Below are 16,105 nucleotides of genomic sequence, written 5' to 3'. Positions count from 1 at the left end.
TGAAATAGAGCTCTGTCCCCTCTCAGCATTTCTCCCCCAAGGCTCTCTTTCCTCTGTTCTCCTGGGACTCTTCCTGGGCAAAATGCCTTCTCAAAGTATGTCATTATTTAGAGACCAGAGGAGATGCAGACCCTGGGGTGATGTTTTACAGTGAGACTGGGGTGGGTGAGAGGATGTCTTATTTTAAAAGTGTGAGAGGGGCAGTTGTAAAGGGATGATAGAAAAGGATAACCAGAGGTGTGTTCTCAGATTGGGGAGCTCTAGAAAAGAGTCGGTGGAAGTCAAGGATCTGAAAATCAATGCCGTTAAAACCACATGCATCTGCATAACCCCTCAAAAACCTTCAGGCACCAGAAGGATGCAAACCACAGTGTGAAGATGGCTGTTCTTGACCAAGCACACAAGATGGGGATCATACCGGGGCAAGCAGCAAGAAGGACCTGCTCGGCCACCATTTGCCCCATTAGTCTAGCCATCACAAGCAAGAGGTGACCCCGCTTCACTCATTCATTCAGTCGTTCAACAAACATCTTTGTGTGAGGCACAAGGTGCCCTCAACCTTGTGTCCCAGGGATCATCTTGAATAATCATTGTCAATGGAATATGGGGACCCCTACCAGCCCACAACTGAGATAGCTCTGTATTATAACAAAACGAGGGTGTATGTAGAGAGCAACCAGTTCTTTGGTCAGAAAAATCTGCCTACCCTCATTTCCAGACCCTTGAGCCAATGAGATTCCAGATCCCAAATAAAATACAATAAAATAGGTGGGGGGGGGTGCCTGAGGGAAGAAGTCATATTCGAAACTCATTGTTAACTTGCTGGGAAGTGTGAGTGATGAAAATGACCAGAAAACATGATCCTTCGGTGAATTGGGATCTCACTAATGTTTAATTGGGCCTCCTGCGAGACATTTAAATCTATGGCCAGCTATCAAGGGTGAGAACTCTACTCCAGCGGCCCCCAAATGATTTCACCTTCACTTTCGTTTTAGTGGTGGAGGGAAGCCAGGACATTTGCCAAAATATCTGAACTGTGGGTGTGTGCGTTAGCCTGTGTGTGTGTGGTAGTCGCCGTTGGGGAAATTCAGTGTTCCATAATCTCTTTCAGCGTGTCGCTTACCAAAAACCAGGGCGGCCACGCTGGAGGTCCGGTCCCTCTGTACATGCCCTGGATTTCTCAGTTTCCCGAAACAGAGTCCTGTTCAAGAAGTACGGCTTAAAAAAAATGACCATGTTCAAATTGTCATCAACTATTTACAGACCTCCTTAAGGGTGAAACCTAGGTGTTTCCAACTCAACAAAAGCAGTTTGCAAAGCACTCCTTAGTTTCTTCACCCCAAACCCATTCAAAATAAACCAAAAGGTGAAATGCTGTTTTTGTTGTCGTTGTTGTTGTTGTTGTTGCTTTTCTCTTAAAATTCCACCTCAACCTCACAGGTGTGGGGGGTGAGACACAAGTGGGGAAATGTGGACCAGGAGGCAGGAGACGGAAGTTCCAGGCTGAGCTCTGTTGGAGGGACTACAGGGGCCTGGGAATGTCGGCCCCACACTTCCTTGCCATGTGCTCCTGGCTAGGGTCCTTAACCTGCCCTGTTCCTCATCTGTAGAAGGAGGGGCCTCGCGGTGGGTGTCGAGGATTCAAGGAGATGAGCACAGGGAGTGCGTAGCCAAGCGCCTAGCCCAGACAGGAGCTCAGCCATGTTTGCAATTACTGTTGGTGGCACTGGGCAGGTCACTTAGTTTCTGTAGGCCTCCATGTTCTCCTGCCAGTGTGGAAAAAATAAAGCAACTTTAATTGCTTTTTCTAAGGATTAAGTTTTACCAAAAGGCAAATGGATCAAAGACTAGTTTCTCCCTCTGTCAACGGCGAATGTCTTGAAGTCTAGGACCAGGATCTTGTTTTTGTATTCCACCCGAGCTCCCCAGGCCCCCTGGATTGCCCAACGCGACCTTATACATGGTAGGCATCAATAAATGTTTATTGAGTCGAATTATCTCAAAGTTTAACCTTATGATAAGGGAGTAAATGAGGGAGGCCGTTTTTGTGGGGGTGTTAAAGTGAGCCTGGGAGAGTCTGTCTGAGGGAGAGTAGGTGTGTTCATTAGTGATTTAGAGAGGCATGGGGACGACTACAGCTGAGTATAAACATTTCTGTAATTACTGAGCCTGCTTTAACTGACCCAAAGCCTTCGCTGTAACATAAATCTGCATCTGGCAGATAGACAGGCCGTTATTAAAATTTAAAAATAATAGAAAGGTACGTTTTAGCCCTCCAATGAATCAGATTTTGACAATGATTTTCCAAAGATAAGTTTGTGTGGGGAGAAAATGAGTTGCAGGTTTTCCATTTTTGCCCTTCCTTGCCTTCGTCTACCAAAAATATCACCTAGAAGAGGGCTTTTTCTCGTCAGAATACAATGAAAATCCCCCCCCCCCATCCCCAGGGGCTCCATCCATCTCCCCTGTAAATAATACTGAGTACAGATGAAGCCCTTTGAGACAAGCCTGGGTATCCAACCCTCTACTTCAGCAACTTGAAATGAAAACCCAATCTAAGCGGTGGATGTTAATTTATTTTTATTTTTAAATAAAGGAAAGGAAAAAAAAGAAGAAAAAACAAACCACCAAGTGTTTCACCTGGCATGTGCGTTTGGGATGACTCACTTCGAGAAAATTCTGGGGGGGAAAAAAAAACCCACCTGACTTTTTACCTCTAGGAAATTCCCTCTTCATGGGAATGAAAATCCTGGCTCCCACGCTCTGAGATCTGGGGGACCTTGCGTGGGGAGGTGGGTCTGTCTTCCTGCCTTGAAGCCTCAGACCCAGGGCAACTCGGTGCTTTCTCTCTAACCAGATCATATTTTTCGACCTGAACGCTTTTATGGTGGGGGCTTAAGCAACTTCCTACACTCCTGTTGTTGTTCTTAATTTCTTCTGCTTGGAGCGAAACCCCTACAGGGAAGCTATAAAGAAAATAAAACAAAGAGAGAAGGAAGAAAATGTTTCTCTTCTCTTTCCTCCCTAAACCCCCCTCATAAACATCCCACCCCATGTCACAAAATGTATGGCGAGCGTTAAGCCTTGGCAGTATTTTGACACGGTGCGCAGTCCCCTCTCTCCTCCCCTATTCCTTTGAGGTCCATCTTGCAGCCCGGGGCTCTGTTCCCCTGCCAACTTGGTGGGAGTGTTTAGTGACTGGAAGGCTGTGGCCTGCTCTCCCCAGAACTTCACACTTCATTTTTCCATATCCCTGGGAGCAGCAGCAAATATTTCACCAGCCTGGTTTACTGGCTACTGCCATAAATCAGACTTAGGCCTCAAAAAAATATCCAGGCCTGTCAAGGCATTAAGCTTTTATTTTCTGACTCGATCCAGTGGTAAATGAGAGCTTGTATTTTCCTTTAAAACTGTAAAGGGATTTTTAAGGATTGTCGCTGGATGACTGCCAGCTACGAAAGATACAATACAGAGGGTAACTGGTTAGGAGAGATTTGGGAAAGTCTTAAGTATGAAAAATGGCTTTTCTTAAAGGTTTTTCAATGAAATGAGAAACGGAGCTTATATTTCATAAAGGTCCCCCCCCCCCCCAAAGACCTGAACGAGTCACAAGAAAAAGCATTAGGAAATGAAGAGTCGCTCTCTTAGAGAAATGGGAGTGCTATTTGTTATGTGTGCCCCCTTGCTTCCTCTCTCGTTTTCTATGTACACAGATGCTTGGGCCGGTTCATTAGTCAGTTCCTGCCATCATTACTGACGATATGACAGCAAGAACAAACAGACTGGACAGTTTTATGTGCTGTGTATTAATTGCTTCATCATTTAGGCCTGCAAACCAGGACTATGAGGCAAGTCCATTCAAACCCCCCCCCCCACACACACACACACACCGCCCCCTGCTCAAAATTCGAAGCAAGTTTGCAAGGTGCAAATCTTGCCTGTGGGATCACTTCTTAATGTCTCCCCTGGTTGAGCAATCAAATCCCAGACTCCAAATGCTGAAAGCCTTCTTGCAGTTGGGAGAGCGATGAAGTTAAAGTACGCAGGTATCGCACCCAAACACCACGTCCAGGAAATCTGGAAAAAGGTGCAAGGAATCAGGCTGAGGTCAGGCACTTGGTGTCGAAAAACAATCTGCTTAGATCTTGGGATGTGTCATGTTTCATTGAGGTACGCATTTAACTTCAGTGAAGTGTAACGAAATGAGAATAAACATAATCTTTCCTCTGCCTAGCACAGGCCGTTTGCGTATACTCAGCCTGGGGGGAGCGAAGAGGGTGGGAAGGCAGGGGAGAAATACTAAGGACAGAGCAGAACTGAGGGTTTCAGAGTAGCATTTAAACCAGGATGAGACTGATCAAGAAAGGAACAAGGCCGTGCAGACAGTGTGATCTGGCTTTATGGGGAAAGTTGGGGGGGTTGGTGGCTGGGACTGATGGGAACACAGCAGCGAGGGCCCAAGATGTGGAAAGTGACAGGCGTGTGCCGAGGTGTGTCATAATAAGAAGAGTGGGGAAAACATACCCGGGGCTGACCTTGCAAGGATCCCACAGACTATCCGTCCTGCCTGTGGAGTGATTTATGGACACCTCTCCCATCCAACCCCGGGGTCGGCAAGTTGCATTAAATCTTGGGTGTTCCCCAGGTGGGGCACTTTCTCCCTGGGTGTTGCCTTTTCTTCTTGAGAGAGTGCAGAATAACCTGAACGCAGACTTTCTGGCCTAAAGCAGTCTTGAGCACCGGCTCGCGTCTCCGTGCAATCCTTGAACGGGTCCCCTTCTAAAGCTCTTTCCAGCTGATCTCACTCCGCTCCTGCACACCCTCCCCGTGGCACATGGAGCCCAGCTGTCAGTGGCTGAAGCCACTCAGTGATCCATGAAAAACTTCTATCGGTTCTTTGGATTTGCTGAGCTTTCTCTTGTCTCTCCGAAAACTGAGAAAGTTACACGAAACTCAGATCTCAATGCCCATAAATAAAGTTTTATTGGGATGCAGCCACGTTCATTTGCGCACAGGTTGTCTATGGCTGCTCGCACGGCGTAACGGGGCCAGTGAGTAGTTGTGACCAGGGATCGTGCGACCCACAACTATTTACCATCTGGCCCTTTACAGAACAAGTTTGCTGATCTCTGCACTATTTGCCCTATCAACCGCACACCCACACCCACACTGAGCCTGGCCAGCCCCTCGTCTTCCTTCAGCTCATCCTAAGGACTGATTGTTCCTGCCTTGTACACCGTCCCCTTCCCCTTGCATAGCCAATATTTTGTGTACTGAATGCCCTCCTAAATGTTTTCTCATTCAAACTAGCCAACTAGCAAACTATGCAACAAACTAGCAAAACTATGAAATGTAAACACGAAAAAGCCATCAGGCAATCATTAAAAAATACTCCAAGTGAAAACTGGAATAAGAGACCCACAATGTTCATATTGGTTATCCATACGTAGTAGAATTACAGATGCATTTGCTACACTTTTGGTTACCTGTGTTAACAGATAAATTCTTAAAATACAGATTTTTCTAAATCTCCTCTATAACGTGCATGTTCTAAATGTTCTGCAATGGATAAATGTTATTTTTAATGGAAATTTCACAAAAATACGGATTCAGTGGCTTTTACACGAAACGCACTGAGTTAAGCACCATGGAGGATGTAAAGAATATACAAGAAATAATCCTTGCCTCAAGGAAGTCTAAAATTGATAGTTTAAAAAAAAAAAAAGGACATGCATAAAGATGGTGATAATCTGCACATATTGCCTATTTTGGTTGAGTATTCAAGATAGTAACTATTATTTGCTGAGAAATGTGTTTAAGTGTGTCTGCACAGGTGTCTATGTCTGTGATTCCCGGTCTCATTCCCTCTGCCTATGGGCACCCACTTATTTACTATAAGACCTTGAGTATGTCTGCACGTTTTCAAAAATGGAGTGTGTGTGGGCACCTGGGTGGCTCAGTCAGTTAAGCGCCTGACTTAAGCTCAGGTCATGATCTCATGGCTCATGAGTTCGACTTCAGCTCAGGTCATGATCTCATGGCTCATGAGTTCAAGCCCCGCATCGGGCTCTGTGCTGACAGCTTGGAGCCTGGAGCTTGCTGCGGCTTCTGTCTTCCTCTCTCCCTGCCCCTCCACCACTTGTACTCTGTCTGTCTCTTGCTCTCAAATATAAATAAACATTAAAAAAAATTTTTTAAAGGGGGGGTTGTTATGGTTCCAGATTACCTTAAAAAAAATGGAGTGTGTGTGTTTTAGTTTACGTTAAAGATATTCTGTCCTGATACCATTCCTTAATTTGTGCATTCTTTTTTAAATGTTTCTATTTCTGAGAGAGGGTGCTAGCTGAGGAGGGGCAGAGAGAGAGGGAGAGAGAGAATCCCAAGCAGGCTCCGCACCGACGCGGGGCTCTGTCTCACAAACCGGAAGCTCGTGACCCAAACTGAAATCAAGGGTTGGACGTTTAACCAACTGGGCCACCCTGGCACTCTTGTGCATTCTTCCCAAGAGTTATTAAAATTTCCCCAAAAGGTTTTGGGCAATCTTCTGTTAGGTTAATTCCCAGATGTGCTGTGGGTTTAGCTGCTGGTGTGAAGAAGGGCTCATCCTCTATCACCTCTTCTAGTCGGTTGTTGCTGGTGGACCATGCATCTTGACTGTGGCAACCTTGTTGGGGAAGGGGAAAAGTAAGTGAAACAATCGAGGGGCCTCGTGCAGACCGCTGTGCCACCAACTCTGGAGTTCAGGTCTACAGCTGAGGTGTAAAAGCCTGGGGTGGGGCAGGGCAGGCAGGGGTGGGGAGTCACCTCTTATCTGTATCGCTGATCAGTGTGTTTCACGTGTTTTCATAACCGAGACCTCTGCAGGCCTGCTCCTCGTGCACCTGGCATTTCCTGACCCTATACTCACTACCCAACCTCACCACAAAAGCAGGTCTGCCAAGGAACCCTTTCTTTCCTTAAAAATCCTCTGCAGAATCTCACTGAGGTTCTAAGCCTGTGATTTCCACTGTAAACCTGTTGGTGAGAAGCCACGCTGGCAGTTTCCTCTTGCTCTGTAAGTGGCATTGGTGCCCTCCAGGTTATCTTGGCAGGCGGAACATGGCCTCCAGTATCCCACAGATCGTATCGGGGGGAACTCATTATTTGAGGGCACACCCACTGGACCAACGGCATCTGGAGGGATCTAGAATGACCCGAGCACCAGAGGGTTCGGGTCTTGGCTGGTCCCGCTTTCACCGCCACCACCTGAGCTAAATCATGTCCTTGGTGGGGGTGCCTGGGTGGCTCGGTCAGTTAAGCATCTGACTCTCGATCTTGGTTCAGGTCGTGATCTCGAGGTGCGTGAGCGTCGGGCTCTGCACTGATAGTACGGAGCCCGCTTGGGATTCTCTCTCTCCTTCTCTCTCTGCCCCTCTCCTTCTTGAGCCGTGTCTCTGTCTCTCAAAATAAATAAATTTTAAAAATCAATCAATCAGTCAGTCAGCCGGTCATGCCATTGGTGTCATAACCCCCTAGTTCTCCTAGAGGTTTGCTGAGCAGGCCATTTTTGGTGGGAGTAAAGTACGCTGGACAATAGGTACCCTTTGTCCACATCCATGAAATGGTGGCAATGAGCTTCTGAGAGGTTTGCCAAAAGACTGTAGACAATCCAACCATCCTTAGCTAATGTTTATGCAGGGGTAAGCAACGCTACCTCTCACAATGGCCGGGCCCAGCTCTTCCCCCCGCAGGTAGCCTTCTTAAGTACAGTTTTCATCCGGTTCTTTCCATAACTAGACCAGTGTCTCCCAATCACAATCACCTGGGAGCTTTCAACAAATGCCAATATCTAGGCCCCACCCCGGGGAAACCGAATCAGAACTTCCCCATCTGCTATGCCAAGACTATCATGTCGGGTCTCTGAGACCAAGTAGGGCACCTCCGTGTACGAGGGAGAGGTGAGGCAGTGGGGTGGAGAGCTTGTCCTCTGCCCCACCCCTTTCTAACCACATCTAAGCCCAAACCACAAAACCAAGTAAACAGGCAAGTGAGGGTTGATGCAGTGATTGGAAGGAAGGGGGAGTGGGGTGGGGAGGACGGATGAGGAAGAGAGGCCATATTTTATTGACAGCGTCTTCCTCGAGTTCAAAACTCATAGGCCACGATGGAGGGGATCCTTGAATGCCCGGGAAGGAGAAGGCTGGAGCCCGCCAGAATCCCCGCTGGAGGACGAGCCCCGGCTCAGTCCAGGCCTTAGCTCCCCTTCCTCCCTGCAGTGTGGGCCACGCTCCTTCATCATCGCCGCTGCCCCGCCTAGGCTTCTTGGGTGTTCTCCCGGCTCTGGCTGCCGTGTGAGGGAATTCATTTCCTGAAGTGCCACAGCCTCAGCGGGCCGTTTTGGGACCGGGCAGCAGGGCGGGCCCCGTGGCTCCAGAGGATGTGAATCCAACAACTACCTAGAGGTGCTGAAGCCTCATTCTGGGGGCACTCGGGCGGGACAGTTTGCTCACTGGGGGTGTTTCTAAGAAAAGAGGAAATCAGCACCCCAAAGCCTCATCTGGCACTTTTTATCTAAGTCGCAAAGGAACAGAAATAACTCGGGGCGCCTGGGTGGCTCAGTCGGTTAAGCGGCTGACTTCGGCCCAGGTCATGATCTCACGGTTCGTGGGTTCAGGCCCCGCGTCGGGCTCTGTGCTGACGGCTCAGAGCCTGGGGTCTGATTCGGATTCCGTGTCTCCCTCTCTCTCTGCCCCTTCTCTGCTCGTGCTCTGTCTCTCTCAGTCTCTTAAAAATAAATAAACGTTAAAAAAAAAAAAGAGAGAGAGAAAAGAAAAGAAACAGAAATAACTTTCCTTCCATCTCTGGTTTCCTCTTAAAATGACCTCTTTTCCCCAGTCCAGGCCCTCTTTGCTTCCTCTCTGTAATAATAAATACCTTTTCCTGAATGCTAACGTGTGCCGAGAGCATTGTGCTAAGTGCTACCTTCTGCGGTGTTCCCTTCATAGATGACGGAACTGGGCCCAGGGAAACTAGGTGGCTTGCCTCAAATTACCTGGCCAGTAGTTGGCAGGAGACAATTTGGACTCAGGACTGAGACCAAAGCCAGAGCCTGTGGCCACCACACCATACTGAGAGCTTCATACACTAGAGTTGTCGGCAGTCAGAGCTGGTGCTCAAAGGCCTGACCACCATCCACCAAATTCACCAGAACTCAGAGCCGCTCGGATCTCAGCTCGAATTGGAAGCCTCCACAGGCTTTGGAGTCAAACAATGACTTGACTCTCCAAGCTTCAACTTCCTCATCTGTAAAATAGGACAATAGTGTGTACTTCATAGGGTTATTGAGGAGGTAAAATAATACAGGAGAAACATTTACTACACGTCAGGCAGAGCGTAAGAGCTCCCTCACACAGCCATCTTATTATTGATAGTATTAGCATCCAAAGTATAACCACCAGACATGTACTCACTCATTCAGGGGATATGGACCGGTCACTGAGGTACACGGGTGAACCTAACTAGAACACTGCTCTCAGTTGACTGGTTCCTTTTCTCCTCAGGTAGAAAGTCGACTGTGGAAAGCAAGTTGCCACTGGAAGGCTGCCCGGAAGCTGTCGAATCATCAGAGAATAATGGCAAGTGTCTTCAAGCTGCGACACCTTGAAGCGGCCATTTCTCCTCAAGTACCTTTGAATACTAGAACAGGGCTTAGGATCGCCTGTCCCGTGGACAGGAGAAAATGGGGAGCGAGGGACCAAGCTTTCCTGAGCACTTTCTAGATGTCAGGCACAATGCTCCTTGCTTTCATGCTGGGCAATGTCCCCTTGTGTATAAGATGCTTGTAAGTCACAATGCAGGAAATGTTTTAGGCAGCACCTAACATGCTCTTGGACATCGCGAAGTCGCAGCATTAAATAACACTGACTCACCATGGAAGGGAAGCAATAGCCCTGTGGGGACAGACTCCAGTTTTGGACACAAATCACTTTGGTTCCCATTGTGTCTGTCCCCCTGACTGGCTGTGTGCTTAGAGCAAGTGATTTATTCTCTGTCAGCCCCGGGGCCTTCTTCATCCCCCCCACCCCAAGTCTCAGTAGGGTGTCCCAGCAAATCTAATAATGGCTCGTCTGACTTTAGCAAAAACAGAGCAAACCTCAGGCCCAGAGAGTTCCACAGGCAGTGGTAGCCAGTGAGGACTTAACGTTGTTTTCATTGTGGCGTGCGCATGGGTGATCAACTTGTAACTGTGACGCGTGATCCTGGCTTTCCATGTCTGATAGTAACAGAAAGCTCCCTTTTAAAACAAACATTTCATGGGGCGCCTGGGTGGCTCAGTCGGTTGAGCGTCCGATTTCGGCTCAGGTCACGATCTCACTGTTCGTGAGTTCGAGCCCCGCGTCAGGCTCTGGGCTGATGGCTCAGAGCCTGGAGCCTGCTTCCGATTCTGTGTCTCCCTCTCTCTCTGCCCCTCCCCCATTCATGCTCTGTCTCTCTCTGTCTCAAAAATAAATAAACATTAAAAAAAAACATTTCAGGAAAACAGAAAATCGACTTCAGTGCGAATATGAGGAGACGACAGGACAGGTAGCAGGTGAATACAGCAAGCATGTTGAGGCGGCATTCCGACGACTGACGTCGGGGAAAGGATGACAGGGCGGCCCCGGTGCCACGGCTTCCGGCCTCCAGTCAGAGACGAGGCTCCGGAAGCCGAAATGCGGTAGAGCCAAGTTCTGAGCCTAGTGCCGCCTCCCCCCCAGTGCCACTGCCCTTTCCCAGGGTGTGCCAGCCACGCCCGTTCCAGCCACCCATTTTTCAGACCCTGAAGAGACCACCGTGTATCAGCCACCCTCCTTCGAGCAGGTCCTGTGCCATGACTGTCTTTCGTTCCCTGGAGTGACGTCTAGGCTCAGGGAGAAGACCGAGTCCCCTGGCTGAGATCAAGCTGTTTTGCTGAGTCTTCTACAAACTGTCTCTAGGTGTGGCCTACTTTTGTACCGGGCTAACCTCACTCACAGGGTATCCGTTCCAACTACTTCCTTCCTTCGATGGCAATCGTGGCACCTTGCTGCAGCTCCTCGTGTTCCAACCACACATCCGAAACAGATGAGCATCTCCTGAAGTGGGAGAGGCCAAAGCCACATGAAGGATTCTGTTTCTACTGTGGCTCTGATGTCTGTTTCTTACATCAGAGAAAGGGGGACTCCAGGCACACGTTGTCGGATAAACAGTATTCTTTAGCACAGCTGTGGTAGCGGGTCCAAGAAGTTGGTGAATTAGCGAAGAAGCCCAGGGGATATGGGCTGGGAAGCGATGAGAATCCTCGAGTTTTAGACGGAGAAGCTCCCTAAAACCACACAGCCCCACCATTCTGCTTCGCACACAAGGGGAGTGAGGCTGAGAAGTGACTTGACCTGCCCAAGGTCACATGCATCCCAGTCAGCGCACTACCGTGTTTCCCTTTGGGCTTCTGACCCCAATTTGACCTTGGGCCTCATTAAAAATTCTTGCCATGTCTTCTTTCTTCAATGGATAATTTAAAATAGAAATAATAATAAATATAACACCTCGTTGTATATGTGTAGCACCTTTCTTCCAATAAATGGTGTTCTTTCAGCTTGCCCACCCATGCTGCACAGAACGGAAGCGTTTCCACCGTGGATTCTGACACTGGTGATTGACTGGAGCCTACTCTCTGGCCCACACACATACCCCTATCAAAGGTACAGCTCAGGGGACAGGGCTCAAGTCCTACAGGGAGATCAGTTATTAGCTACTTCAGGGAAGTGTTTAAAAAAAAAAAAAAAAAAAAAAAAGCCCTCACACATAATATACATGAAAAATGTGTTTAGAAAGCTAAATTTTTAACTGTTTTTAAAACCAACTATTTTTCTTTTAACCATCTAATTCGTTGATTCTCCACGGAATAACAGGCCCATTCGTGTTTTTAGTAGTAATTTTGTACTCCTAATAGCAACAGAAGAGTAGCAGTAACAGTAATGACTATCATTTATTAAGCTTCTACACAGAAGTCTATTCAGTCTATTATTTCATCCTCACAAAAATCTTAATGATGGATGTATTACTACTTCACTGATGAAGCAAACTAAAGCTCAGAGCCTTTTCTTTCTGACAATAGGGCCGCCTCGATTTTCAGAGAATTCTTAAGTGCATTAGGTAAAATATAAGAACACTTTTCTAACGTATAACAGATTTGGCTACAAAGTTAAGTAATTTCTTGGGCCCCAGAAATGACCGGAAAGCCCAAATTCAAGAGTCATTAAGGGCTTAAATCAGCATTTCCCACCCACGAGGGACAAGACCTGAAGACCAAGATGAGTAAAAGGTCTAATAAGCAGGGGCCCGTGATAAAGCCAAGAATAACAAAGGTCCACACTGTCGGTGAGTGAACTAAAATCACCTATGCTACCAAACAAGAAGGCAAAGATACACGCCCGGCTTGGCTTTAGCTTGGAGTGACGCAGCAAAAGCAAAAGAAAACAATACTTCCTATTTCTAATTTCAGATCTGGACCTTCATGGGTTTGGAGCCTGAATATACACAACCATTATAGCTGAAAGAAAACTCTGAAAATTTGGTTTAAATTGGTTCTATTGTGGTAAAATCATCAGGCACCCGGCAGAAGCAAATTCCGACAATCTTGTCTGGAGGAAGGTACGTTCAAATGGGGCCTCAGTGAATTCCTACACATTAAGTTACAAGGAAAATCAATTCTTTTTGTTTTTTTTTTTTTAAATCACTAAGCACACAAGGAAGTCAGCCACCCTGAGTGAGTCAACTGAAACAAGAAACTCTAGAATCAGATCTATAGAGACCACAGATACCAGCACTTACCAAACATAGAATACGAAATTAGAATAATTAATATGTTCAAAAATATTAAAGGTCGAAAGTATAGCAAAGAAAAGAAAGAGACTATCATAACTGGTCAGATTTGAAAAATGACTAGGTAGAAATTCTAGAAATGAAAACTATGATCCATGAAGTTAGCATTTCAATGATGAAGCTAAAAGAGAAAATAGATGAGCTGGAATACTGCAGAGATTACACACACTTGTAGTAGACAAGGAAACAGCAATGGAAAATGTGAAAATATTTAAGAAAACTGAAAAACCGGATGAGAATATTCTATAGTAAACAATAAAGAAAATGGGAAGAAGCAATGCTAAGAGGAATAATAGCTGAGAATTCTCCAGGATTAATCATAGACACCAGTGCCTGGATTAAGAAGGCCCAGAGAAACCCATGCAGAATGAGTAAAAAGAAAGCCGTTCCTAAACATATCATAATAAAACTGCGGAACAACAAAAACAAAGAGAAGAGCTTAAAAGCAATCAGAGAGAACCAGCCGATGAATTCTCAAGAACAGCAAGGAAAATCAAATGCATGAATATCAACCAACTAGTATCAATTTAACAATCTAGAATGCTAAACAAGGAAAGCTACCTTTCAAAAATGGGGGAGGGGGTGGCAAAGTAGCAATTTCAAACTATCACAAACTGAGAGAATTTACCACCGGAACATTCTCATTGTAGGGACTTCTAAAGGACATGCATTTTAGGAAAAAGAAAGTGACAGGCACCTGCGTGGCTCAGTCCATCAAGTGTCCAATTCTTGATTTCAGCTCAGGTCATGACCCCAGGGTCATGGGATTGAGCCCCGTATTGGGCTCTGCACTGAATAAATGAATAAATAAAATAATGAATAGATCGATAAAGAATGTTTAAAAAGGAAAAACTAAAAAGATTTTAGAAGGTAGGTCTGAAATGTAAGAGGATTAGTGACACATATTTAATTTAAGGTAAATATGAGGTTAAATATAAATGGACATTGATGGTATAAAATAAAATCAAGAGAGATTTGAAAAATCAAGCGTTCTTTGGGTTTTTAAAATTCAAGAGGAGAGTAAAATCTGGATAACCCCATATAACGTTTGAAGATAATCAGAATTCAAGGATTCTTTGCTTTTTTATTGTTCGGAAAGAGCTCAAATATATTGATGAATTTTCAATTCTATTATGTTAAATAGGCATATCAAAATTTCTAGGGTGACTTCCTAAAGGAAATGGAATACAGGGAAAAGACCGAAATTGGGGATGGGGGAATGCAACCAATCAGTTCAAAACAAGGAAGCAAAGGAGAAAAAAAAGCAAAGACAAATGAAAACTCAGGATAAATATTACTAGAAAGTACAAAATAAGATGGTACAAATGAATCCACATAGTTCAGTTATTACAAATAATATAAATGGGCTAACCTCTCCAGTTAAAAGATAGACTACCAAAGTATGGCCTGACCCGGAGGGAGTAGTTGGTCCCAATTGAAGACGAGGAGAAACAAGGTTTGGAAGGCTATCCCAACAGCATCATGTCCCATAGAACTCTGAAAGTTTAGTGAAAGCATTTTACTTTGATTCAACAGGCCGTGCTAGTGAGAAGCATGGGGCAGGAGTCGGCTGTTCTTCAATCTAAGAGTCCTATTACTATTTGAATGAATTTTTGTTCAGCCTATGCATGGGCTATATTGATAAAAATTTTAAAGAAGAAGCAATCTCAAAATAAATAACAATCCTCTGGTTTGAAGATAAAGAGAAAAATAGAAAGTTATTTTCCTTTATATACTCCTGTATTGTTTGAATTTCGGACAGTAAGTGTAATTTTTATGATTAACAACCTCAAATATAGGCAATGGGGTACTGTGTAATGTTGAGTCAGGAGGGACTTGAGAATAGAATATTATTTGGAGAGAAGACTGCAAGGTGAATTGAGGGATCAGGAGACAAAAACTATAATCAGAGAAGTTTGAACAACTAAAGTGATTGCCTGAGCCAGTGTAACAAGTGCAGTATGGAAGAAAAGGACGAACTTACAAGGAAAGAAGTGACAGAATTTGTTGACTGTTCTTGTTCCTGCAGGTCCAGGGTAGCAAGGGCAATTGAGTAAGTACTTAAAGATGAAGGAAGAGGCCAAAATTACTTAATGAATGATGATGATAATGCCTGTTCTAGTCTGTTCCTGTAGGAGGATTCGTTTCTAGCCTGAGCCAGCTTCAGAGAATCTCTGATTTGGAGAGTAAAAGACTCACCGGATATTCAGGAGGGTTCTATCCCTCCTTGGTCTCTTTCCTCTAAGTGGTTTGGCATAGCCAAAGAGGAAACACCACGATGAGCTTCAGAGCCTCAAAAACACGAGCCAATTTGCTGAGAATGCAACAAATAAACAAAAACCTTCATGTGCATGTTCTCCCAGGACCCTCCCTAAACCCAGTCCACAACATGGGAAGATCTGGAATGACTGTGGAATTTCAAGTAAATTGCTGGAAGGGAGAGGACAGCATATCCACCACACCATGGGCCCTTGCACGGGGCTGGCAGGTGTAGCCTCTGTTCCCTAGACTAGCTTGTTCCTGGAGCCGCATTATCCAGTGGTTAGGTATGAGATCCGAAGCCCCAGATGGCAAGGAATCAAGTACCTGGAAAAGGAGGCACCTTTCTCAGCAATTTTCTCAGCAACCATGTGCCTCCTCATGGTTTCCAAACTGTCCGTTTCCCAGGCCTTCTAGAACTCAAACTGTGTGACCTGAACACATTACCTCACCTCTCTGGGCTCTAGCTTCCTCACGTATAAAATGGCGATAGCCACAACAGGCTTCTAAAGAGTTGTTAGCGGGGCTGGATGAGATGATGATACAGAAAATGACTTGGCACAGTGCACTAACTTAATACTTGTTTTTAAAAATTAATTTTTAAACAGAAGATACAGGGAGGGGAAGGAAGGGAGAGAGGGAAGGAGATAGGACTAACAATAATGTAAGGCACGTGCCCTCTCCCGAGGCTGGGGCAGCAGCGCTGGTCCAGGAGGGTGTTGCTATGGCAACCCTCACCAACATTTTAGATGGGATTCTGAACCCTGAGGCCATTTGTACGTTAACCCAAATCCCTTCTGAATAGCTAACATTGCTCTAGAGGTTCATCGCCTGCTTCCTGCTAGCATTTCCTGAATTCTGAGTCCTGAGATACACCCCAAGGGCTAGTGGGGTGCTGAAGGAAATGTGGTCTTCACTGGCTTTGCTGGTTACAGGTACAGAGGGACATCCTGGTGCCAGATCC

At 45.9% G+C, this 16,105-nt stretch overlaps 1 protein-coding gene across 1 annotated transcript in view; it reads right to left on the bottom strand.

Moving 5' to 3' along the window:
- Window positions 1-3,900: 3,900 nt before the first annotated feature.
- The window catches only part of RUNX2 (RUNX family transcription factor 2), a 258,972-nt gene continuing 246,767 nt past the window's right edge, over window positions 3,901-16,105 (bottom strand). The window contains exon 8 of the mRNA XM_049652784.1: window positions 3,901-4,077. Within this exon, the coding sequence (XP_049508741.1) occupies window positions 4,034-4,077 (44 nt within the window). The 3' untranslated portion in view covers window positions 3,901-4,033. The remainder of the gene's footprint in view (window positions 4,078-16,105) is intronic.

Source organism: Panthera uncia, assembly GCF_023721935.1.
Source record: "Panthera uncia isolate 11264 chromosome B2 unlocalized genomic scaffold, Puncia_PCG_1.0 HiC_scaffold_24, whole genome shotgun sequence".
NCBI classification, from domain to species: Eukaryota; Metazoa; Chordata; class Mammalia; order Carnivora; family Felidae; genus Panthera; species Panthera uncia.
The sequence above is the reverse complement of the archived record's forward strand: the minus strand, read 5'-3'. Positions and strand labels throughout refer to the sequence as shown.